General features: G+C 34.2%; 1 protein-coding gene across 1 annotated transcript in view; it reads left to right on the top strand.

Moving 5' to 3' along the window:
• Cog5 (component of oligomeric golgi complex 5) overlaps positions 1-27,403 on the top strand; it is a gene marked incomplete in the record, with an annotated part of 269,280 nt that overhangs the window by 173,040 nt on the left and 68,837 nt on the right. The window contains 4 exon segments of the mRNA XM_013510538.1: positions 1,055-1,220; positions 7,982-8,094; positions 8,334-8,411; positions 23,670-23,751. Coding sequence (XP_013365992.1) covers positions 1,055-1,220; positions 7,982-8,094; positions 8,334-8,411; positions 23,670-23,751 — 439 coding nt within the window.

The following is a 27,403-nucleotide window of genomic DNA, read 5'->3' as shown; positions in this document are numbered from 1 at the left end:
TTATTTATAAACTAAGTCCAGAAAACATGTTAAATAATTGAACTTTTTAACTCCATATCTCTAATAGCACACACTGACTCATAAATGGTAGAAGAATTTCAACTATTGGGCCTGGATAAGTTATTGTACTAGCTGGTAGTTTAGTCTACTTGGCAACACATACAACAGTTTTATATCACTCTGATCTGAATCTATTCATTGGTAGTTTTTTCCCTTCTTCCTTCATCTCCTGCTCTTTGTCGCTTCCCACTGCCGCAGATACCATCGTGGTCTGGTTATTTCACTAGCATATGAAGCACATTTCTCTCTCAGTTTTTTGGCTGATACCATCACCTAGATCTGTATCTCCACATATATTTAGACTTCCTCACTCAGAATATTCAGGTCTCTTTGAATATCATCTCAGAGGTGGATTTTCTTATTTCTGTCTCTAAAGTAATCTTTATCATTCTATATTCTTATTTTCTACATCACTTTTAAAAAATTGTGCACATTGCTATCTGATATCCTATTGTATTTATGTTTTATATATTTCATACTAATTATAAGCTCCAGAAGGACATGGATTTAATTTATTTTCACACTGTGTTTCCAGCACCCAGAGCTATGATAGCTACACAGTAGACATTGTATAAATATTTGTAGTTAGAATGAGTGTTGGATGAATATAGAGTAGTATCAAGGATGAATATAGTACCAAGGATGAATATAGAGTAGTATCAAGCCTTTGTGTCAGTTTAGGACTTCTATTGCAGCATGGCTCCCATTGTAGGGATTCGTGGCAAATTTTAAATAATCTCTAATATTATACCACAGACTTCAAACTTTGTTATTAACCTCTAAAGAAGGAGAGACAGGAAAAGGGTGGGATAATATAGTATTTAACTTTTGTTCTATGAAATAATGACTAAAGTTATATTTATTTCAAATTGTTTTATTCTTGTCTTTGATTTAAAAATGTGACAATTGCTCAGTACCACTTAAATTGGAGATTTATATTGATTTGTTTGTTTCCTATTTATCTGTTTCCATCCCATCTCATCTTTTTTTTAAGAATCCAACTCAAGTTGGAACAGCTCTTCAGGTTTTCCATAATCTTGGAACTTTGAAGGATACTGTTACCAGTGTTGTGGATGGATATTGTGCTACTTTAGAAGAAAATATCAACAATACATTAGACATCAAAGTATTGACTCAGCCTTCTCAGTCAGCTGTGAGAGGTATGCATGTGATTTATATTTACCATCTTCATATATTTATAACCGAGAAGTCCTTGGCATAGTATGTAAAAAACTCATTATTTCAAAGCAATCTAATGACTCACTTTTTAGGAGACAGAAAATGAGAGAAGAAATTATGTTTCAGAATTTATTTATACTTTTTTTGTCTAATCAGTGAGCTGAAGAGGCCAATTGGTGCATTCACAACTTTTAGATAAAGACAAAGATTTATAAGCTATGGCATCATTTACTTGAAACAGATGCAGAAAAAAGAAAGAACAGAACAGATTTTTCTTTCTGAAGCTGTTATCCTTATATGTATTTTTATTGAGAAAGAAAATATTTTTAAAAGGATGCTATCTCTGCTTTAGGTTTCTGGTGTTTTCCTTATAATTCTTATACCCAGAAGCAGTAACATCCAAGCATATATGGATTAAAACTTTGGGAAGGTTACAAGTATAGGAAAATCTAAATAAAGCTGCTAAAAGGAGGTGAACTCAACGTGGAAAAGAGCATCCCCATCATAGCACACTGCAGCCCTTTTCCTGCCAAGACATACTTGCTGATGGTATTCACATAATAATAATGAAAGAAAAAAGAAGAAAGGGCACACATTGTGAGGGCATGTCATTTGCTGCAATTCCATTCCTCCATTTCTGCCTTTATATTCTCTGTTTTCTCCAGTTAATATGGAGGAACTATATTTTCTGCTAGCAAAGACCGCTGTACTTTTGCACTAAGTCCTATCATACCAGAGTATTGTTTCAGGAGATGCTTTGTCTTTGCCTTCTGAATTTTTCCTTGTCTGTGTCTCATTTCCATCACATTTAGTTGTCCTTTTATGTCTCCTTCTGTGTAACAACAAACTAACTTGATTCCACTTTTTTCTTCAGCTTTACTACGCCACTTCATTTTGTCAATCTATAGAAAACTTTCCCAGATTGCTATCTACACTTAATATTTCCAGTTTTTCTCTTCCATGTCCCACCCCCCTTAAATTGAAGGCCTTCTATTTATCATGGAATTGTCCTGAAGAATCAATGAAATCACTCACGTAGAATAATTAGCAGTTCCCGATACATGACTAATACTACAAAGACATTTGCAACCATTTATTACTTTCATATTTGCTATATAAACATGACCCTAAGTAACACTGACTATATAAAACTCATGTATATTCACTAGATAAAAAAAGGTGAAAGAATCTTAGGTCTCGAGATATTTTTAAAGGTTAACCATGGCTTTAGAGTAGGTCCGTATTAAGAGTATTTCAGAAGGAATAGTCTTGAAAATAAATTGCCAAAGGAGATTTAACTCTCAACTTTTCCCAGCAATTATTCTCAGAAAGTTTGATTTAATGTTTAAATTTCCAGGAGAAGTTTAATCTCATTCCCTCTTGTGTTGTCAAGAATGGGGAGAAAAAAAGGAAAGCAATTATTCACATGGTGTCAATCTTAATGTAGGCCTCTTTTGTTGAAAGAATAAAAGAGTATTAAAGCTCTCTTATTATCATCTGTAGAGGAATAGATATCGTGACTTAAATGTAGACGCCTTAAGGATAAATGCTTTACTATTTTTAAAGGCTAATCACTAATATTTACATTTTGTAAATGGTACATAGGCAGTATGTTAATTTCCTCATCTTTGCCATATTAAGCTTATATAGGAGAATATTCATTCATATAGAAACATACATTACAATATTGAAGGATGATGGGATGTCATGTCAGTGACTTAGTTGTAAATGGTTCCAGGAATTTTTTTTACAGTAGCAAATTTTCCACAAATTTAAGATTGTTTCAAAGTTTTAAAAAATATATGGCAATACAATTTCAAGGGAAATAATGTTACCTTGAATGTATAAAAAGCCTGTAATTTGAGAAAGGAGTAACTTAGTTGATAAAAATGCACAGTATAAATATGCCGTTTATGGGAGGACATAGCCAATAAACATGTGAAATATGTTTAGACTTTTTAGAGAATGAAATAGTTATTAAGGAAATACAAATTAAATGAGGTACTATTTCCTAATTTTGTGGAAAAATCTAAGGGAACTAAGTGTTGAATGAGAACAGAAACTCCTCTACACTTACAGCAGAATAATATGTTTCAAACACTGTGTTCTATTTTACCATTTGATCTTTAAGTTTAAAAATGTGTATTTTTTATGATTTTCTAATTTGTTTGTTTGGTTGCTGAATTGGGGGGGCAGGTACAAGGAATTGAACTCAGGACCTCATGCTTACCACGCAGGTGCCATGCCACTGAGCTAAATCCTCAGCCCCTCAGTTGTTAATTTCTTGAGACAAGGTCTTGCTATTTAGTTCAGCCTGGCCTTGAACTCATTATGTGATACAGACCTTGTACTCACAGTAATCTTCCTGCCTCAACTTTGTAAGTGCTGGGTATACAAGGGTGGGTCACCATGTGGGCCCTAATTTCTTTTGTAAGAATATGCCTTAGAGGGGCTGGGGATTTAGCTCAGCGGCAAAGTGCCTGCCTGGCAAGCGCAAGGTCGTGAGTTCGGTTCCCGGTACCGGAGAAAAACCAAAAAAAAAAAAAAAAGAATATGCCTTAGAGAAGTTCTGACACATACCTATAAGAATTTTTATTGTACTGTGGTGCAGAATAGTTAAAGTTAAAATAACCTTTGCTTTAATGGAAAAGTGGATAAATTAGTTTTCTAAATGGTTCAATAGTAATTAAATCAATAAATAGTGAGGTGCACCAAAATACATGCAATATGATACCATATCTAAAGCTTAAGAACATGAAAAAATACAGTGCTATAATGTTTTGCATATGTACATGTTTAAGTGTAACTGCACGAAATGATAATCACCAAATTTAAGACTTGTTCTGGAGACTTAGCAAAGGAAGCGGGACCAGCAAGGGGGAGAACCAGGGGACTTCACTCTGTGCACTTGATGGCAAGTATTTGCAGTGTTATTCCATATGCTTGTCCACGTGTGTGAAGTATTTGTAGTTTGGGGTCATCGGTGCTTTTTATATTTTCTTCATTTTTCAGTGATTTGCTGTTTATTTCTAGTCATATTACTTCTCCATTTTTATACTCATCTCTCCCTTACCGGGATTTTATAATAATTAATTTTTCACAAATGTTTCATGAGATCTGTGTTTTCTGAGTTCTTGCATAGTTGATGGTGTCTTTTGCCTTTTTGTTTAGATAATTTTAGTAGATATAAATTCTTATTTGCACTCACTTTCCTTTAGAATTTTGTAACTGTTTGTGGCCCAAGAAATACCTCTCTTCCTTACTGAATTTGAACATGACTGAGATAGAGATGCAAGAGGTAAAAAGATGACAGTTAAAATGCTAGTTTTATTAGTGATTCAAAAACAAAATCCTAAACTGAAGGCATGGTTTGGATCTGTAGTCAAGAGGATTTCCTAATATGACACCTCAAAATGAAACTTTGTCCCCAAGTGTCAGCCTGCCCTGCTATACTAGCACCGGTAGAGTGCAAGTCAAAATGCACCTTTCATATACAGAAAGCTTCAGTGAGAGAGAGTGGAAGAGACTTGTCAGTTAGGCTCAGTTTCTCACCCACGGTTACCACTTAAAAGGTCACTTGTTTGCACATGGGATGAGTGAGTAAGAGGGAGGCAAAGAAGGCAAGAATGGTATGTTAACCGAAGCCCCCCAATTGAAAGATGAGGCCAGGGAAATGGGGTGGACCCCTTCAAATAGCAGACATATGAGAGAATTCTAAGACAGATCTGTTTATGACACATAGACACTTGCTTTTTATGTGAATGTACAGATTTTTGTTTGTTTTTGTTTTTTGAGACAGGGTCTCACTATGTAGTCTAGGCTGGCCTTGAACTCACTGTGTACCCCAGCTGGCCTTGAATTCCCAGCATTCTTCTTGACTCGGCTTCTCAAGTGCTAGAATTACAGATGTACATCCCCACACCCAGCATATAATTTTTTTAATCATTGAAGGTTAATAACTTTTAAGGATATATGTGAGGGTTATTTTATCCTAATTATTTTTTCTGAGCTAGAGTATATTTCCTTTTGTAGAGAAGTTTTAGTGCATTGTATATTGACTATTTTTATTTTCCATTTGTTCTTTTCAGAAACCTCTGCCTGCTTTTTAACTTTAGTTTGGACTAACATCTATGCCTTGAAATTTGGGACAAAATTTCCTATTTTTATGTTGAAACATTTCAAAGCTCTACAAACAGCTTTGTGTGTTTTTGTCACATACAAGAACATTTGTAAACATTCTTGGTGCTTCAGAGTTTTACTTTATTTTATTTTATTTTATTTTATTTTTGAGACAGGCTCTCACTGTGTCTTTCAGGCTGGCTTGAACTCACAGCAATCGTCCCACCTTAACCTCCTGAGTGTTGCGATTACAGACATGCACCACCACTTCTGGTTTCTCAATATTTAGTACTGATAGGGTGATGTTATTTAATAACAATTCCTATCCAGAATTTTCAGTTATTCTTCAAAATGTTCTTTTTAACTGAGTTTCCCCCAAGTGGAACCAATCAGGAATCATGCTTTTCTGTTGGTTATGTTTTCTTTTTACCATCCTATAATTACACACAGCCTTTTTGATGATTTAACAAATTTGGAGATCCCTGTAATCAGCATTTGTTTCATTGTGTCTGCATGGTTCAGTTCATGGTAACCATACAGGTAGTAATGTGTATTTCTTATTACACTAATTCCCACTTATCCATGGGGTGGGTGTATTCCAAAACCCCCACTGTCTTCATTACTTTCCTCATTGTTTAGACACAATACCCAACATCCATGCCTTAAGGGAGAAAAAATTTATTTTGATTCATATTTCTGAAGTTTCAGTCCTGCGTGGTCAGCTGGTGCCAAGGCTGCACAGTATGCCAGAGAGACATGGGTGAAGAAATTCCTATAAATGAAGGCCTATCACAAAGTTTAATTTGTAAATTGGGCATAGTAAGAGATTAACAACAGTGCATAATAGAAGAGTTACAGATAGCAATGTGCTATAATAAAATTACCAACATTACCGCTCTTGTTCCTTGGTGCCATTTTTAAATAAAATAAAGGTTATTTGGTTACAAGGTTATAAGCTCTGAGATGCTGTTACAGTTAATCTGATAAACAAGACACCAAGTGAGTAACTACCTTGTACTGGGTAAACAGTATCTACATTCTGGATACACTAGAGAAAGGGATAATTCACATCCTGGCAGGACACAACAGGATAGCACAGATTTCCTCATGCTATACAGAATGGTACACAGTTTAAAACTTCTGAATTTTTTATTTCTGGAATTTTCCATTTAGTATTTTCAGACTATAGTTGACTGTAGATAACTGTAACCAGAGAATGTGAACCCAAAGATAGGGACTACTGTACATTTTATTGGAAAAACAACAAAATAATGTCAGTTAGTCCCAATATTACCATGCTGAATGGGATCACTTCATTACAGTAATATATGCCAGATTGGTCCTTGTAAAAGTACTTACTTTGTAACTAGTGATTTAATGGTGTATACTTGGAGACATGTGAATATCTTGTTCACTATAAAATTTCACTTAGTATTTTGATAGTCATTCATAATATTTCCCTCAGTTAATTTTTACAGTAATAGTTGCAAAATCACCCCCCCATTCTGTCATTTTCTCTGTATTTAATTAATGGGTACTTTTGTGTAAAGAGTACTTTCTATCATTTTTAAATGTGTTCACAGTTTTCACTGAACTCGTCAGTTATTTTTTATCATTGTTTTATAATATGTGGTCAGTATTATTTTGGATGGCCACATTTCCCCCAGTTTGTTTTATAGGCCATGACAGTCAGATTCATGTGTCCTGTCTGCATCTCCACTTCTCTTTGAATACGCCCTTGCTCTCTAGCACTGTATGTACCAATTTCACCTTGTATTTTCATTATTCCAGAAATGCCTCTCTTCTTTAGTGAAGCTTGGAGGGGGTTGATGGATGGAACTTAAAAATCAAGATTTGGATTCTGGATTGCTTATTACCGTTGAGGAGTTATACTGCTTTTCCCATAGATAGTCGGGAAATACTTGTAGTTGCCATGACATATTTGTACCTTGATTCTGCTTGCTATATCCTATAATATACCAACGCTGTTTTCAGGATTACTACATCATTACCACAGCAGCAACATAGCTGTAAAGCACAAGATTTCTTTGTGGTTTTTATTTTGTTTTGTTTTGTTTTGTTTTGCTCATAAAGTGTATCTGACTAAAATCAGTATCCTGTGATTAAAAATTACTAAATAGTCCCCCCATGAGATTGTATTATTAATTTGTTTTATAGGTAATTTCACTTGTATTTGTTTGTATTCAGTTTTAATATTTTTTGCTCTTTTTAAATTTAAGTTTGTTTTTGGAATATGCAAAACATTCATGTGGATACAAAATATTTTAGAATATTGCAGAGTATTTGTTTCAGTCATGAAGACTTATTTATAATCCTTTTACCTCACAGCTTGTTCTATTTCCTACCATCTTCATTTCCTTTTTGGAAACCATTTTCATTAATTTCATTTTGTCTTTCATGAATGTGTGCCTGTATATCTGTGTGTGTACATATGTGTATGGTGTATCCCTTTCTTAAGCACAAATTATATATTAGTTTTAAGAAATTATTCCTTTAAAATGGGACGTCTCATTTATTTCTTTGAATGCTTTTTAGGGTAGAATACATTTTGTTACATTTGGAAGACTTGATTTTTCATATTTCTTTTGTTTCTTCTAACCAGGGGGTCCTGGACGATCTACTATGCCAACCCCAGGAAATACTGCAGCTTTTCGTGCTTCCCTTTGGACCAATATGGAGAAACTTATGGATCATATATGTGCTGTTTGTGGACAGGTAAATATTTCCAGGGGTAGAAAGAGTGTTCTAACTTGTGTGACTTGGGAGAGGTTTTAAAAATCTCTTAACATTAAAAATACTTCTGTAGGCTTCTTACAATGTACATAAAGGCTCTAGCATTGTGTCATTTCCTTTCCCTTACAAACACTATTTATTTAGTAGTTTCTGAAATGCACCTTGCTTTGTCTAGCACCCAAACTTCACATTTGCATTTGTTTATTCCTACCCTTTTTTAGGTGCAACATCTACAAAAGGTACTAACCAAAAAGAGAGATCCTGTTTCTCACATTTGTTTCATTGAAGAAATAGTTAAGGTATGTTTAAATGAAGACACATATTTCTTACACAAAACACAAAGATATGTGCCAGATTCCTTTGTGTGATTACATAATGGATAGGTGTCAAATGGCAGTAGGAAAATTTACTGACAACTGTTAAGTTTTCCTTGCAAATATAAATGTAAGCGTATTTTTTATAGTAGAGCTAGCAGCAGTACTATTTATGGACTAATTTTTGAAACGTACTACTAATTTCCCATTTTCTGTCACAGAAATGATTGCTTGTAATGTTTTTAAAAGCTCTACTAGACAATAGAATACAAATGTTTAGTAAATAAGACATGTAAGTAGTAGTCATTATAATATGTTCGTGTCAGTCTATAAGAACCATTGTATTGTTAATTTTTTGCATGAAGCACTTCGACGTGTTTGTTTTCCGTGTTCTGAAATCTCCCTTAGATCATTCTCCAATCTGATAATCTCATAGGTGTCAAAATTTCTTCAAAGTATAGGGGTCCCTGATTCTATATCATCATTATTTGTATAATTATTAATACAATATTAATAATTGTTTATTTGCTGTCAAATTCTAAGATCTGTGCTCCAAAAGGAAAAAAAAATGTTGTTTCCAGCATCATTATATAGGCAACTTCACATTTAAGTTCCCAGTTTTAAATATTTCATATGCTATGTTGAGAGTCTCCAAGATCACCTCCAAGTTTTGTAATGTACTGGGAAGATTCACAGGCCTGGCCTAGAAGTGTCCTGATGCCTATGATTTACCACAGTGCAAGTATATGAAGCAAAATCAGCAAAAGGAAAGGGTATGTGGGGCAAAGTCCAATGCCTGCATATAATCATGCAGAGTACTCATTGCTCATGTTGCCTTATGTAAGATCATATTAAATATTTACTCTGAATATGTCAAAATTATGTACTGCATTATGAATGATAATTTTGTATCTATAAAAAGACTCAAAATGGTTTTTCTTACTTGTATGCAGTGAAGTCTTATGAGATTTACCAAAGCATTTATATTTTTTATTAAGAAAAAATTGGGGATTACTTAAAAGTTTAATTTTCAGTTGAATATTATCTCATCTTATCACTGCCTTTCCTATGTGATTTGAGATGTCAGGACTGTATGTATTGGTAGTCATAGTCTTAATAAGAACGTTCTCAGGACAAAAAAATCCTATGTGATGGTAGTTTTTGTAATACTTAATTACTTGAGAAAGTTTCTTACTAGATGTCCATAGTGTTGTAAATAGTATATCAGTATAAATAAGATATAAATGGGTTGATTATAAAATAAAAATTCACCAATTATATAAAATATTATGAATCCTACAGATAATTTTGTTTAAATGTAGATCCTTTTGAAAGCTATTCTGTAATTGCAGTAACTAATTCTACTTTTGCCTAATCTAAAAATAGCCCTCAATAACTTGTAAAAATTAGCCCATTTTCTTCAGGTCATGTGATAATTTGGAAAGATACGTTCAGACCTATTGATTCATATTATTTATGGCACTTTAATGTTGAATATTCTTTTTTAGTATTTTTTTCTATAGCTTATATGAGTGATTATTTCAATTTTAAATGAGAAGTTTAGGCTTATTATTACATACTAGAAGTTCAACTTTGGTATTTTTAAAAACCAGCTTAGAATTCTAGTATCACTAGATAATCATAAATACTGTGAACACTTTGCGTAAAAGATAAGTGTAGCAAACTATTAACAAATTATTTGGGAATCACATAGGTTGTAGATTGTCACCTGCAAAATTAAAACAGTTTAGTTGTGTGTGGGAGTGTAGATATGATACTTTTGTATTCTAAGCCAGCAATTTTTATTGTCCAACAGAATCTTATAATCATCTGTAGGATGCATTAAGCTAAATTTGGAATGTAGACAGCATTTTGAGCAGCTATACTACCATTGAGACTTTTAACTATAGAAAAGAATGTTTTCCTTTACCCTTTTAGACATAGCAAATGATTTGATAATAGCATTAAAAACTCTAATTTAGAAAAAATTTAGGGCGTCCAAATTTGAAATCTTTTTAATATCATGTATGAGTAAAATGTTGAACTCATCTGTCTATGGCATCTCAATTTGATTGAACAGCAATAAGACAGTTAGATTTTTAAGTTCTGTATTATCAATAAATATTTGTTATCTGTAAAGGTTAGATGATTTGCACTTTTACTTGTCTTGAGGCCCAGATATTTTTAAGTACCCTGTCACTACAGGGTACTTAGACATAATGTTTAATACACTGTCTTGCTTGCCAAATTAAGAGAATCTTGGGAGGAAACATGCAAATACATACACATATGCAGACAATCCAGTTGAAACAGTAGTGAGATTTGTAACTGTAAGTGAATGTAAAAGATGAAGTTGCTTTGGAGTCAAATGTCTGTGTCAATGATGGGATCACCACTTTGGGCTATTGGGGTTTTACCAAGGTGGAAAACTGAACTTAATCATTTTGTATTAGCAAGCAAGGCCCGGTTCCATCTCCAACGCTGCAAGAGGGAGATAGGGAGGGAGGAAGGGAGAAAAAAAGGGTCTGTATATTAAGTTGAGATCTGTGACAGTGGTGAATGTGGTCCTTGGTTGATAAAATGGTTGTACTCCCTCAAGAAACCAGTGAAGTTCCTCTGTAGAGGAAAGCATTTTAGCCATCAGATTTTCTCCTTATATTAAGGTCAGCCAGTATTGAGCTCACAGAAAAAACTTACCAACCTTGTAAAATATTATGACTGAGAGACAGCAAGAAAAATAAAGTAATGGGAAACAGCTTTTAAACTTTTAAGTTTGCAAAGACACAGTGGATTTACAATATTAAAAATACTATCTGATGAAGAATCTAAAATAGCTAAATAAATATTTATATGCAAAATACTTTGAGGAATGCTATAAAAATGGGAAACTGATGTTATAAACAGGAACCAAATAGGACATTTAGGAAAATAAAATAATTGAAATTAAAAAATCAGGTAGGTTTAATAATTCATTACATAAACTTGTAGAAAAGAAAAATAAAAGACTTTCATTATGGAAAGAAAGGAAGTAGAAGAAAATTGTCTTCATAGGTAAAGTGACCATCTATGTAGAAAATATAATGGAATGTTCAAAAAAGCTACTAGCACTAATAAGTTCCTTTCCTCATTATAGAATACAAAATCAGTACACAAAAGTTAGTCATACGTCTATATGTTAGCAATATCTAATTCATATATATACACACACACACACACACACACACACACACACACAAAGTATATATATGTACAAGTTGGTACAATATACAAAATTATCTGTATTTCTCTGTATTAGTAATATGCAATTCAGTAGGAATGGAACTTGTTTAAAATACTGATTTAGGAACAGTATATTTTTGCAGGAGGATGTGTTAATTACTAGGAGATCATTTAATTATTTGTTACAGAGCCATGATGCATACTTACTTATAAATGATTCATAGAGAAAAAGAATGAAAATGGTAATTTAAATTTGAATCGCTTTACCAATTGATAAATCTGAGTGAACAAATAGTGAGTGGGATTTTGTGGGCTATTCTGATAACTTCTTTAAAATTTAAAATTGTATCAAACTTTAAGATTAATAGAAGATAAAAGAGTACTAAGAAAGACTTTATGCCAAATAATTTTAAAACACAGCTAGAAATAAACACATTTTCTAAAAACTATAACTTTATAAAACTGTTAAATCAGAATTAGAACACATCTTCCATAGTTCTATAACCTTTAAAGAACCTTTGTAGTTTAAAGTCTTATAAGGAAACCAGTAGACCTAGATGGTTTTTCAAGCAAATTGTACCAAAATTTCAAGGAATAGATCACTATATTACTCTAAAGCCAAAGAACATACTAGTCCAATCCATTCTCTGAGAGTAGTAGGTCCTTTATAAAAAGACCAAGTAGATTATAAGAAATGAAAATGACAGTCCAGTTATACTCAAGAATGTCCACTGAAAAAAACCTTAAAATAGTAAATGTGCAGGAATGTGTAAAAATAAGGTAACATCTCAATAGGTACAGAAAATGATGAACTATCCTTGTATTTTGGCAGTAAATCCCACTAGGCTGTTTATAATACTTTTAGTGTGTTGTCAGATTCAGTTTACTTATATTTTTGAGGGGCTTTATATCAGTACTGATCAAGATTATTGGTCTGTGCTTTTTTTATAGTATCTGATTTTTAGAATCAGTGTTGCTGGCTTCATAGGATATATTTGGACTTGTTACCCATTTATTTTTCCCCAAAAGAGTGTGAGAAGAATTGGTTTTACTTCATCTTTAAATGTCTAGTAGAATTCTCCAATGAAACTCTCTGTTCCTGGATTGTTTGTAGGAAGATTTTTGATTACCAATTCTATCTCCTTGCTAGTTCTGTGTTCAGAGTTTTTACTTCTTGATTCAGTCGTTAGGTTGTATGTTGCTAGAAACTTAGCCATTCCTTCTAGCTTATCTAATTTATTGGTATATGATTACTCATATTCGTGTCTTACAGTGCTTTTTATTTCTGTGGCATTAGTTGTAATGTTTCCTTTTTTCTTTTCTTCCTTTCTGAATTTGTTGATTCTTAATGAGATTTTTTTCTATATTATTACTTTCAGAACACTAACTCATAATTTGATTTTCTATTTTTCTAATTTGTTTCATTTCTGCTATAATCATTATTTCCCTTCTTCTGCTAATTTTGATGCATGTTCTACTCATCTATATATGTATCCATCCACCCACCCATTCATGCATCCATCTGTCCATTTCGATACTAGGGAATGAATCCAGGGCCTTCACACTGAGCTATATCTGCAGGCCTTTTTTTAAAATTTTGAGACAGTTTCTTGCTAAGTCACTAAACTGCCAGAATAGGCCCAGACTTGCAGTTTTTCTGCCTCAGCCTCCCAGGGTATTGTGGCACATTTACAGGCATGCGCCATGATGCCAGCTCTGCTCTTCTTTCTATTCTGTAATGTAAGGGGCTAATTGGACACTTTCTCCCCAGTACAGCAAGTTCTGCAGGTTTCTCTGTATGGAACTAAAAGTTCTCTGGAACGGTATTGAGCCACTTGTCTCTCTTTTGTTCCCAGAGGTCTCCAGACATCCAAAATATTGCCAGTTCCCACTCAGCACTTCAAATTAGATGAGACATAAACTAGGCCTTTGGGCCACTCCCTGAAAACTGGCACACAAGATGTATGATCCAGTGTTATCATTGTCTCTGAGGAGAGAATGTACTCGTTGGGCTTTTTCTCTCAGTTGTCAGCTGTACTTGTTTAGGAGGGGAGCTGACATGGTAGAAACGAAACAGGTTTTCTCCCCCATTTTATGTAGCCGTTTTTTGCTTTCACTTTGCTAGAGTACTTTAGCTTTTTGGATGGTCTCTGCAGTTCTCAGGCCTTTGGACAATATGTATTGATAAGCTGGTTTTTCTGTGAGGGAGTGTATACTGGGCCTCCCCATTGCTCCATATTGCTGACAGCATTCAATTTTCTTAACATACTGCTTTATTTGTTCAGTTGTCTTCTATTTCAGTTCCTGCCTGTTTTTGGAAGGAAGGAAGGAAGGAGGAGTGGGGGGAAGGAAAGCAGGCGGGCAGCAAATATTTATTTATTCTTTGTTTGATAAAAAGACGGGTGAAAAAATAGTACCTAGTTCAAAAACAATTTCATGTAGTTGTTTATTATATATCATCAGTGATATTGACTGCAGGGAATGTCATCACGGGATGCTTATTTGTTGAGATTTTAAAGCAAGTGTTATAGTAATCATTGTTGATTTAATTTTCTTGCTGTCTTCAGCACCTAAACTGGAAATTCTTAAGAATCTCAATTTCAGTGAGAATCAGGGTACATATGTTAAGATGGATAGTTTTACGTGTGTGTGTGTGTGTTTCTGTATGAGAGCAAAGGAAGAATGCATGTGAATGTTTGGATATTTATATTTATCTTGGTTCTCATTAAATTTGTGTGAAAGAACTCAACATTTGTTTATATTTGAGAGGAGGGAAATTAAATAAATCATACCACAACTCTATATTATGGAATAGTTCTGTGTATGTGTTTGTATTAATGGATTATAATGATAAATTAAGCTAAAGTGATATGTGTATTCACTAAACTCTACAATAAAATACTTATTTTATTTTAGAAGCACATCTGCAAGACAAAGCAAACATAAAAACTAACACTGTGTATAGATTTTTATTGAGTGCCTACCATATTCCGGGTAGTGTGTTTAGGGATTAATGATCTAGGAATGAGTATAACAGATATAAGTATCCTTAGAAAGTAAACAGTAATCAAATAATTCCAGTTCTTCTCAATATATGATGGGACAGTGTCCCAATAAACCCATCATAAGTTGAACATATTATAATTGGAAAATAGATTTAATATAACTTACACATATCACAGTTTATTATCACAGGACACTATAAAGTATTTGTTATTGCTCTTATATTTATGTGGCTAATGTAACTTCAGCTTGCTGTTGTGCTTCCATCTCCAGAGTGTATCATAGTGCATGTCACTGACCCAGCAACCCAGCAAAAGTATAATAGTACTTTTTATCCTTGTAAAATCAAAAAGTCATATAGGACCATCATTAGTTAAGGGCCATCTATATATAAATGATCAACTATAATTGTAATAGTTTATGAAAACTTTCATTGTAGAAATATGTAATGTTTTGATTTTATGAGGTGATTTTTAAAAAGCTTCAATGCAGATGATGAGTGGAGTTAGCTTGATGAAAGAAACAAATATGCAGAAAAGATGGAACATTATTGTTTTGAGAAACACACAAGGCCAGTGTGGCTAGAAGGGAAAGAACAGTGTAAGATGCAGCTACAGAGGCCAGGAGAGCTTTCTATGCCATATTAAGTGTTTTGCACTTTTATTAGCCCATGATATGTGATCATACAGTTTGTAAAGATAGTGTGAACTTCCCTACAGTAAAGGCTATAGTTGGAGGTTGCCAGGTCAAGGGAAAGTAGACTGTTGGACAGTAGTTCACAAAAAAGTTAGAGTGATTATATTAATTTGCTTAGGAGTGCTGCAATGAAATATACCCCAGACTAGTTGGATTACACCCCAGAAGTTTTTTTTTTTTCCCCAAGTCTGGATATTAGAGATGTATGACCAAGGTGTTAGAAGGATAGGTTCTTGTGAGGGCTGTGAGGGAAGGTTTCTGGCAGACTGCTCTCTTCCTCTTGTCCATTACTGTTGCCCTTCTGGCTTTGTGTGCCCAAACTTCTTCTACCAAGGATACCAGTCACCTTGGACTCAGCCCCACCATGACCTCATAGGGATAGTAAATAAAAATGATTGAAGCACAGTACAGCAAATCACATCGAGATTTTAAACCCCTTTAACACTGTAGATTGATAGCAATCTCTAGGAACGGTGTTGGATTGGGGACTTGAGTTTGAAGAGGAACTTTTTATTTTTTACCATACATATTTTATTATTCAATGTTTTACCTCAAGAATTTATTGTTCTGGTTAGAATTAACACTTAGATTATTTATATTACTTCTCTAAAAAGAAAAAAAGGAAGCATCACATTTAGTGCTTTCATCCAGAGGGCAGCTGGTTAATTAACATTTTATTAGCTAACATTTTGTGGTCTTTCCACGGAACTGTATACATGTTAACAGGTTCTCCGTGTTGTACCTTCAAATGAATTTAAAATCTGACTACTTTTTACCATCTCACACTACTACCTTAGTGGTTTAAAACAAAAGTACATTGTAGCATATATATTGTTCTTTTCTCTCTGAATAATATAAGCCAATATTTTGATTTTAACTGAACTCTTGTTTGTATAGGGCTTTCAGTTTTGCTCTCTGGTATTCATAGTGAAGTTCCTACTTAATTTCTGCATCTTCTTTTATAACCATCCATAACAAAATATTTCCCCCTGGAGGTTATTTTTCAGGAAATAATCTTTTTTTCTTTGTCTTATATTTGCTATGCCCAGATTTCTCTGCTTTGAATCCAGAGGATGATTAGGAACTAATTTGAAATTCATAGCTACTTGGTGTCTTTGATCAAGTCCACAGGCTTCCTCATTCACAACATGATCTTTCCACAGAGATCTCTGGCACAGACTTTTTGCTAAGTCTTTCACAACCCCTTTTCTTTTGATCATAGCTTAGCTCCCTTGGCTTCCCTCCTGCCTCGCTTCTCAATAAGACTTGCTGACTTAGAAACATTTTATCAAGGACCAAAATAATGGTGTTGCTGATCTTCACATCTCACACCTTCTGTCTCAAAGGTAGAAGTAGATTATCTTTCTTCTCAAGTTCCTTCCTCTACTTTGGTATTCAGTTCTGCATCTACTCATCTCTGGCTTTTCCTCCTTTATCAGTCTCTTTCCCCATCCTGTCTCTCAGTGGTCTGCCATCTAAGAACAAAAACCAAATGCAAAACAAAAGTGCTGCATCCTCTGTCTCCCATTCAGTGCTTCTTACCTTTGCACACAGTTTCAGTAAGCCACATGTATCTCTACTTCCCTAGGAAACCAATGAAACTAAGCTTTCACTATTCTCATCTCTCATAAGAACTTTTCACATCCCTTCCTCCAGTAAGTATATGTTCTCTTTCATATACTATACCCTTTGGTAACGGACTCTAGATCTTAAACTATGATTAATTGAGTGAATTACTGGTCAGTTTACTTCTTCAGCAGTTGTTTTAGGATTCTTCAAAGAAATAGAACCAATAGGAGATAGATGGGTAGGAGGTGGCTAGACAGAATGATTAGTTGACTAACTGATTATATGGAATTGTCTCAGTGGCTTCTGGAGACTTAGAAGGCCCAACATCTGAATTCAGCAAGCCTTTGATCCAGGAGAGATAGTGTAGTTCCCATTCAAAGGCCTGTAAGCTCATGATCCAGGAAGAGCCAATACTTCAGTTCAAGTCAGGAGGCCAGAAGAAAAGTGATGTTCCAGCTCAAAAGCAAGCAGTAAGAGTTTTGCATTACTCAGCCTTGTTGTTGTATTCATGTGTTCAGCTGACTGCCTGAGCACTGGAAAAGGCTTATTTTACCCAGTCTACTGATTCAGATGTTAATTTCAGGCACAGCTACTCTCACAGACACACCCAGAATAACTTTTAATCAAATATCTGCCTACCCTATAGCCCAGTCCTGTTGACACGCACAATTTACCATCATAACATGTGTTAGGTATGACTCTGTACCTTTCATTGGAGATAACCAATGAACAAGAAAAATTAGTTACTTCCATTATAAATAATTGCAAATAATAGCAATGTTGACAAAAATGTATGTGGTGTTTAATGTATCAGTCACTGTTAAGTACTTCATAAGAATTAACTCACTCAGCCTTTATGTAATCCGCTTCCATTTTACAGATAAGGAAGCTGAGGTATTAACTAACATATTCAAAATCACACATGAAGTAGCTGGTAGAATCAAAATTTGAATCTTGGTAGTCTAACTGTAGATCTCTTCTTAGTCATTACTATATTTCTTTAACTAAATAGGAAAATATTATGATCAGGGAACATGGGACATTGTAGAAATCTGTAACAGTAAGTGCAGATAACTTAGGGAAACGAAGAGTAAGAGAAACCTAAATGGAACTGTAAAGAAGATGCGGGGATACATTTGAGTCATTTGTAGGAAAACAGATGCACCTTGAAACCATAATGTTAAGTGGAATAAATCAGACATACAAGCTTCAGTATCTCCTAGTTTCTCTTATATGAGAGTATAAATGAAGTGCAAAAAAAAAAAAGATAATAGGAAACAGGGAAATAGATCTTTTGCAAATGGAAAGGGACCAAGAAATGGAGGAAGGGGAAGAAAGGGGAAAAGAAGAGGAGGAAAAAAGTATTAAGATGTGTTATATGCATGTACTACCCTCCATGAAGAATGTAATCATTATGTACTGCAAACATGTAGTAATACAAATAAAAACTGAAAAACAAAAAGCTGATGGTATCTAAAAGAACATAAGGGGATTTAAGAGTAGCTGGGGCTTTGCGCTCAGTGGTGTGTAACAAGAAAAGGAGGCTGGAACAGGTCATAAGAGCTTTACAAGTCATGTTAAGGGCTAATACCAACAATGTCACAGATCTTGGTTCAGGTTCCATTTCCACTAATGAAGTTCTAAGCAAGTCTCCTCATCTCTGAGCCTTCATTATTGCACACTAAAAAGAGGTAGAGTGATTTCCTCATAAGTTTATTCTGTTCATTTATTTAATGAATACTTACTGTGTCTTTTTATGTCCTGTCACAGTCTAGATGCTAAAATTACAATAGTTAAAAAGGACAAAATGAGCTGTCTGCTGTGAAGGTTTCTGTGGTTGTTTTAAAAGTTAAATGTGGTTACATGCTATAGTCATGCATGTTACAGTAATGCATATTCAGAAATTAATTTCTGAGGCAACGTTCATGTAATTCTATTTACTAGAGTATGGACACTTCGTCTGGGTTCTTCTCCCGTTAAAAGTACTTAAGGCTTTGCACTTTGAAGTGACATCACTAAGAAGGAAGAAATAATGAGATTATCAGAACCCAAAGTTTTCTCTCAAAAGAGTGCAAGAGTTCTTGCCTAGCATGTATGAGGCCTTAGGTTCAGTTTCCAGCACTGTTTTTTAAAAAAGTGTATCCTAGTCTCTTTTGTGTTGCTATAATAGAATACAAAAGATGAGGTGATTGATAAAGAACAGAGATTTATTGCTTCTCATAGTGGAGCCTGGAAGGTCCAAGATTGACGGAGCACACATCTGGTGAGGGCCTCTTTTGGAAGGGAGTTGAGTGGGGGAGACAGGCGCAGACTTCTCCTCTGCTCAGGGATCTAATTATGAAGATAGCTGACCCCTTCCCGTGATAACACATCGATGTATTCATGAAGGCAGAGCCCTCGTGATCTAATCACCGCTTCCAGGGCTCACTCTCAGCTTCTGCAGTGGAGATTGCATTTCTAACGCATGAACTTTAGAGGACACATTTACACCATAGCAGGATGAGTTAGAAATTTAGAATTTTTTCTTTGGCATTCTCAAAAATTGAAGAATTCGTGTTATTTTAAAAAATCTATTTCAGTAATTTTGTAGGGTTACAAAGATGATATGCCTCAAAGAAATTTATGGTTAAATGTAAGAATAGAGCTAACACATCCAAAAGAAATATGAGAAAATGTTACAAAAACAGTGATACCAGTCCTCTGTGCAGAGTTTAATGATGTGCAAAGCTTTGCGTAGTCCATTACACTTAGGAGAGTAGAGTATATTTAATATAGATTTGTTTATCCTCAGAAATGAGCATTTGTAAGAAGAAATGAATCTTTAAAAGGTGGCATTTGTAATGATATCAGAATCCTAACGCATACATATGCCGGGAATCACTGTAGTCTAAGCATGACCCGTGCTATGAGTCATCACTCTCTTAATAACCTGTGCCTGTGTGATGATTCCCTTGCCTTCACCACTGCTGGCCCATTTCATCATTCTGTTGTATTAATACACGAACACTGGTAATTAGTGGTTGCTTGAGTTTAACCTAAAGGTTTACCCAACATAATAGTAGTCCTTATGCTACAGCATGTTCAGATTTTCATACTGATTTCTATTTAATTTGTAAATTTCTGAAACTTAAAATTCAAAATAAATTTCTTTTAACAATAGCCTCAGAAGATGTATCTTCATTTTTGCCTTTGAAAAGTGAAAAATATAAGTTCATATGAGATTTAAACTGTCTTTGGAATGAAACCAAGTTAGATTTGATAGATTTAAAATCAGAATCTGTCGTATTCAAGCCATGAAGAAAGATAAAAGCAAACAAAAAAAATTCCACAGAACAAACACAAAACAAGGGGAACAAAAAAAGCATAAAATGAGATGATGAAAGCAAGAACATCCTATTACTTAAATATATTTGGGTTATAGTTTCTTATCAAATGACAAAATTATATTCAAAAATAGACTTAAATTATTCCTCTTTTACTTTTAAAAGTCACATCAAAAAGCAAACAATATAGGAAGAACACAAGTGAAAGCAAAAGAGAGAGTATTGTCAGTGTCTTACTTTTCTCTTGTTGCTGAGGCAAAATGCCTGACACCCAGAATTAAGGAAGGAAAGTCTTATTTAGCTTACAGTTTGTGGAGGTTTCAATCCATACTTGGCTGGCTCCAAGGCAGGGTGGCACATGGCAGAGAGCAAGAGTTCATGGGGCAGAAAACAGCAAGAGCAGCAAGAGCAAAAAGGCAGGAGTGGTGAGCCTTTTCCCCTCCCTTATTTTGTACGCAAACTACCCGTCCCAGGGTGGGTGTAACTAACACTCACACCCATAATCCCAGCATTGGACCATGAATCAGTTAAAAACTCTAGAAGCCCACCCCATGACTGCATGAGGATTGGGGGGACATGCAGACATAAACCATAACAATCCGATAAGACAGTCGTATGTGAAATAGAATCTTACACCTTTTCTCTTTGTAAATGTGAGATTTGAAGTGACTTGGGTAATTGTCAGGGAAAATATAATTAAGAAATGGAATACCTAAATAAATCATTTTTAGTTTTTTTTTTAGTTACCACAGCTTACCTTAAAATATTTTTGTTGTTGCTTAGACTAGTGAAATTCCTTCAGATTTCTGTGAAGAGAAAATATCTCAGCCTGTGATATTGCCCTAAAATACATATGAAGATAACTTTTGCTAAATACTTTATGAAGCATGTATAATAATACTTCCAAAACAAACCTAGATATTTTTGTACACACACATACATATACTCAAAAGAGAAAACAGGGCCAGTCTTGCTGAAGAATATAAATACAAAATTTTCAGAAATGAAAGCAAATTGATTTCGATAGTGTGTTAAAATAATTATCTGTGTCATGTAGCTTCATATCAGCATTATAAAGATAATTTAATATTAGGAAATCTGTTCAGTTAAATCCCTTCAGATCTCCAGTAAGGAACTCTACATAAGTCTGCCTTTATTTCACAACATAAAAGGAAATAAAATAAATTTAATGTCCAGTCTTTATATTTTCAAAAATCCATAAATATTAGTTTTAAAATATATTTCTATAGCAAAAAAATACACTCACCATCCTAACCATTTGTAATTATGAAGCACAATAGTGTTAAATATATGTATTTTGTACAATAAATCTCTAGAACTTTTCATCCTCTAAAATCACTGTACATGTTGAACTACATTTTTATCACTTCCCAAGCTCCTGACATCCATCAGTGTACTCTCTGCATCTAGGAGCTTGACTACTTTAAGTATCCATGTATTAGTCTTGGGGTGTTCACCTCTTTTGGTAACTGGATTCATCCATATTTTAGCACATGACTGGATTTGTTTTTTAGGTTGAATAATATTTCATTGTGTATATACACCCCCTTTTCTTTATCCACTAATAGATGTTCAAGTTGCTTCCACCTTTTGGCTTTCAGTTAGCAATAATTGCGCCTCAGATAAACATCATTGGCTAAGATATTGCCACTGCGCAAAGCTTCCACCTCTTGGCTTTTGTGAATGATGCTGAACATGGGTGTACAAACATCTTTTTGAAATCTTGCCCCCTCCTACTTTTTGTGGTACTGAGGATTTAACTCAGAGATAAAATACATGCCCAGTCCTTTTTTTTATTTTTATTTTGAGACAGTCTTGCTGAGTCACCCAAGCTACTCTTTCAGGTTCTTACCCAAGGGAGACAATACAGTGTTTACACATGCAGGTCCGATTTATTTCACTTAGGAGTATGGTCTCTAGTTGCATCTATTTACCTGTAAAGCCTCCAGTTTATCTTTCTTTATAGCTGAGTAATACTCCATTGTATAAAAATACCAGATTTTTCTTATCTACTTCTCAGTTGATGGGCATTTGGGTTGTTGCTGATATTTTGCTATGATAAATTGTGCTGCTGTAAACGTCGGTGTACGTATATCACTGTGGTATGATTGTTTTTAATTCTTCTGGGAAAATACCCAGAAGGGGAATGACTGGGTTAAATGGGACCTCTATCCTAATTTTTTGAGGAATCTCCAGATTGATTTCCTAAGTGTTTGCACCAGTCTACATTGCCACCAACAGTGGAGAAGACAGCCCCTCCAGCATTTATTGTTGATTGATTTCTTGATGGTAGCCATTCTTACTGGGGTGAAAGGAAATCTTGGTGTTGTTTTAATTTGCATCTCTTGAATGACTAATGATATTAAGCATTTTTTCATGTATTTATTTGCTGTTTGTGTTTCTTCATTTGAGAAGTGTGTATTCCGCTCAGATGCCCATTTTTGGATTAGGTCTTTGAATTTGGAGCGGGGTCTGAGTTTTTTCAGTTCTTTATATGTTCTAGACATAAGTCCTTTGTCTGAGGGACAGTTAGCTAAAATGTTTTCCCACTCTGTGGGTTGTCTTTTCACTCTGCTGTTTCTTTGAATCATTCCATGAAGTTCTCCTTTTTATACTTCAAAAATATTATAATATTAGCAGTTTGATCTAAATGCCAAGCATGTAGAAGTGCCTAAAAATATTTATTAAAATTTCTGACAATGTTAGTTCATTTTAACAATATTAAAGTACTTTTTAGAATAAATGATACTTTTTTGTTTTGTTTCTGGTACCGGGAATCGAACTCATGATCTTGCGCTTGCAAGGCAGGCGCTGTGCCATTGAGCTAAATCCCCAGCCCCCAAAATAAATGATCCTTATATTAGTATTTACTTTTTCTTTTTAGTGATTTCTTTCTAAATCACAGTATAGTTGAATGAAAGTCTCCTGTAATAATATCATTTTTGTTTTTTTATTGTATCTAGTTTTCAACCATTCTCTTTTGTAATGGTGATTTATGCCCTATCAACTGCTTGATATAGGCACATTTTGTGCATTGCTTTGTCATGACCATACAATGGCCTTCTGTAATGATAATAATAAGGATAGTAATCAGGCACTACTCAAGAGTTTTATCAACTTCTTTGATCCTTACAGCAAGTGTGGGAATTGTTGCCATCCCCATTTTACAGATGGGAGGAGGGCACAGAATGGTTAAGCAGCTGTCTAAGATCCTACAGCAAGTAGACAGCAGAGCATGTTAATGAGTGATCGCTTGAACAAGGGGCATAATTTAAATCATATATATATTTTCACTTATTTATTGAATAATCTCAGTGTTACATGTCAAAATATTTTCATTTAATTAAACTGTTAAAGTTTCATCTTGTTTGTTATGCATTCTTAAATGAATACTTTTTTTGTTGTTTCACAGGATGGGCAGCCTGACATTTTATACACATTTTGGAATTCAGTTACTCAGGCACTTTCTTCTCAATTTCATACAGCAACAAATTGTAAGTTTACTGTTTTGCAAATTCACTTCAAATTTTTCAGTGACTTTAAAATTCGATTTCAAGAAAAGTTTTGCTTTATTGGTTCATAAAACATCAAATTGTTATTTTAAAACTGCCTATTGTTATGTCTTCTAGATGTTTCTTGTAAAACTTCTTCGCCATAGAATCAGCTTTATAATTAGTATTTAGAATAAAGTTCTCTGGTATAGTTAAGTTAATTCTCCATAATTCAAACATTAGAAGGACTGTTAATTTTTCCTCTATAGAGGGTGTAAAACAGTTGATCTTGAAGAACTTAATTCATGCTCTAGAAGTATTTTAATTCCTAACTGCATGATTTAAAATTCAGAGATTTCACTGGGTTTTTCTTATTGTTAATAATGAATGCTTAATGAATAAGCATGAGTTAATAAGTATACATTGTAAATTAAAAGTCCACAAACTTTCTTAATTTGTTTATGCCTTGAAATAATGGCACAGGGTAGATTGAAATTCTAGTAAAGTATGCAGAGCAGCCAACTGTATTTGTGACTGCATGCTAGAACATTGAATGTACCTAACCTTTTAAAAAGCTTTAGGGGGCTGGGGATTTAGCTGAGCGGCACAGCGCCTGCCTGGCAAGCACAAGGTCGTGAGTTCGATTCCCAGTACTGGGGGGAAAAAAAAAGAGCTTAGGAATTTGTGTGTACTTAAATTCTTATTCACAAATATTTACTAAAAGTATTTACTATTGTATGTAAAACTTTATGTAGTCACTGGAAAGCCAGGCTTGAATAGACTGCTCCACCTGACTCTTTGCTCCTATTTCTAGTGAACTTTGTAGCAAGGCCCTACCCACAAAGGATGTCTGTATCTGTGGGTGGCCAGAGGGTTTATTTAAGATTGGCTTATCTGTACCTAACACTCACTTAATTTTGGGGAGAAAATACTGTGTATCTCCTTGGTTTTGGTTAGCTTTACTGAACTATAATTTGTCATGGCATAAAATTCACCAATTTTAAGGATAAAATTCTATGAGAAATGTTCACATTTACATAATCATTATCACAATTAAGATACAGAGCTTTTCATCATCCCTAAAATTTTCCTTCCTTCCTTTTGCAGTTAATCCACTACTTTTGATCCTGGTGGGTTGACTCCTGGCACAAAACTTTTGATCTGCTTTTTAGTATTGTAATTTAGCTTCTATTAGATTTTCTTAAAATTGGAATCATGCAGAATCATACTTACTTTAAAATTTATGCATGCTATTCCATATATCAGTACATTTCCTTTTTATTGTTGAGTAGTATTCCATTGTGTGGATATTTGCTACAATTTGTTTACTCATTCCCCAATTGGGGAAGAACTTGGTTGTTAGCTTTGGCTTGTTATCAATAAATCCACATGATTATTTAATAAAAGTCTTTTGTAGGCATATCTTCATTATCTTATGTAAGGACATAAAGATTTCCTAACCATTTGGTAAATGTGTGTTTAACTATCAGCAATGTATGATAGTTCCATTTGTTCTACATTCTTGTCCATGATTTATCAGTCATTTTAATTTTGCATAGTGGTTTAACTTAGCTCTGAGGACTAATGATGCTTTCTTAGGCCAGTTAAGCTGCTGTAACAAAATGTCATAGACTGGGTAGCCTCTAAGCAACAGAAATGTGTTTCTCACTGTTCTGTAGGCTGGGGATGCCAAGAGCAAGGTGCCAACAGATTTGGTATTTGGCATGGGCCGCTTTCTTTGTTCATAGCTGATGTGTTGTCACTGTGTCCTCCGTGGTGGAGAAGCATGTGATGAAGGGAAAGGGAGCTTTCTGAGCCTCTTTTGGAAGGGTGCTAGTTGACCTGTTTGGCACCCCCCCCAGTGAAACCACTCTTAATACCCATCAATCTGGTGATTAGAATTTAGCGTATTAATTTTGAGAGACAAACATTCAGACGATAGCAGGTGTTGATCACATTTGCCATCTGCATAGCTTTTTGTGTGTTTGTCTAAATTATTGTCTTCCTTTTTAACATTATTATTCTTATCTTCCCACTATTGAGTTGTAAGGGGTCTTTGCACATTCTATGTTCAGTCTTTTCTCATATGTATGTTTTGCAAATAGTTTCCCCTACTATGTGATTTGTTCATTTTCTTAATAGTGTTTTACTTAACATTTTTGTTTTATACTACATTCTTTTTCTTAACCTAAAAAAACTTGGCCTAACCCAAAGTGAGAAATACTTATATGTATTTTATTCTTGATGTTTTAGAAAGTTCACTTCGAGTCAGTATGTATATATGGTATAAGTTTCTCACATTTATTCCTTTGAGTGTGACTCTTAAAGAATATTCTCTGCCTCTCAATTTCTTGGCATTTTTGTTGAAAATCTTGTCTATGTCTACATCCATATTACAGGGTTTTGTTCACAATAGTGTAAGTCTTCCTATTTTCTTTTTATTAAAATAATTTTGTTCTAAGTCTTCATAGTTCCATGTTTATTTCAGATTCACTTTGTCATTCGTACAAAAATTTGCTCTGAAGATTTTGATTAGAATTGCATTGAGTCAGGATAATTTTTTTTTTTTTTTTTGGTTTTTTTCCTGTACCAGGAATTGAACTCATGACCTTGCACTTGCCAGGCGGGCACTGTGCCACTGAGCTAAATGCCCAGCCCCAAGTCAGGATAAATTTTTAATGAGATCACAACTTAATAATACTAAATCTTTGGATACACAGAATGTTATGTCTTCCTGTTTGTTTTGGTCTTTTATACTTTCGCTTAAATGCTATTTGATTTTAGCATGCAGATCTAGCAAGTCATTTCCTCAATTTATCACTATTTCATATATTACGATGCTATTGGAGAAATATAATATCTGAAATTATTATCCCTAAATGCAGATTTAAGTATAAGAAAAAAAAACAATGAATTTGAAGGCATAACTCTAAACATTATTCAAAATAAAGCAAACTGGGCTGGGGATATAGCTCAGTGGCACAAGCGCCCGCCTAGCAAGCGCAAAGTCCAGAGTTTGATTCCCAGTACCAAAAAAAACCAAAATAAAGCAAACTTCAAGAATGATCAGAATCTCAGTACCTGTGGTACATAGCTGTCTGATATATATATATATAATGGTTGTCTTAGAGCTAAGAAAATGAGAAAGAAAAAATAGTTGTCAGAAATATTTAAAACTTGTGCATTGCAGACTAAATGTTTCTATATACCTTCAGATTCCTCTGCTGAAGTCCAAAATTCCCAATGTCATTGTACTTGAAGATAGGGTCTTCATGGAAAAAAAAAAGATTAAATGAAGTCACAAGGTCTGTGTGGCTTTTGTAGTCAACTAAGTTATTGAGATGAAATATAATACTTTTAGGAGAGAGTCTCAGTAATATTTCACATTCAGAGTAGTCTGTTACTTCTGAAAGCATTATTACTTTAATAACTTCCTTTGGGAGAACTCCAAAGTAAGTTGTTTATAAAGCATCCTCCATTTTTATAGCAAGTGAAGTCCCCGAAGTGTACTATAGCGCTTCTGAAAATTATAGACAGGCAATATTAAGGAACGCTACCATCTGCAGAGTTGAGGATTATAAACAGTATAACAGACTAAGTAGATAATATTTTGGCAGAATATATCTAAAGGGAAATTTTCCTAGTTAGGAACATG

Source organism: Chinchilla lanigera, unplaced genomic scaffold, assembly GCF_000276665.1.
Source record: "Chinchilla lanigera isolate Chin_1 unplaced genomic scaffold, ChiLan1.0 scaffold00009, whole genome shotgun sequence".
NCBI classification, from domain to species: Eukaryota; Metazoa; Chordata; class Mammalia; order Rodentia; family Chinchillidae; genus Chinchilla; species Chinchilla lanigera.
This window is presented reverse-complemented; position numbering and strand designations above follow the sequence as displayed.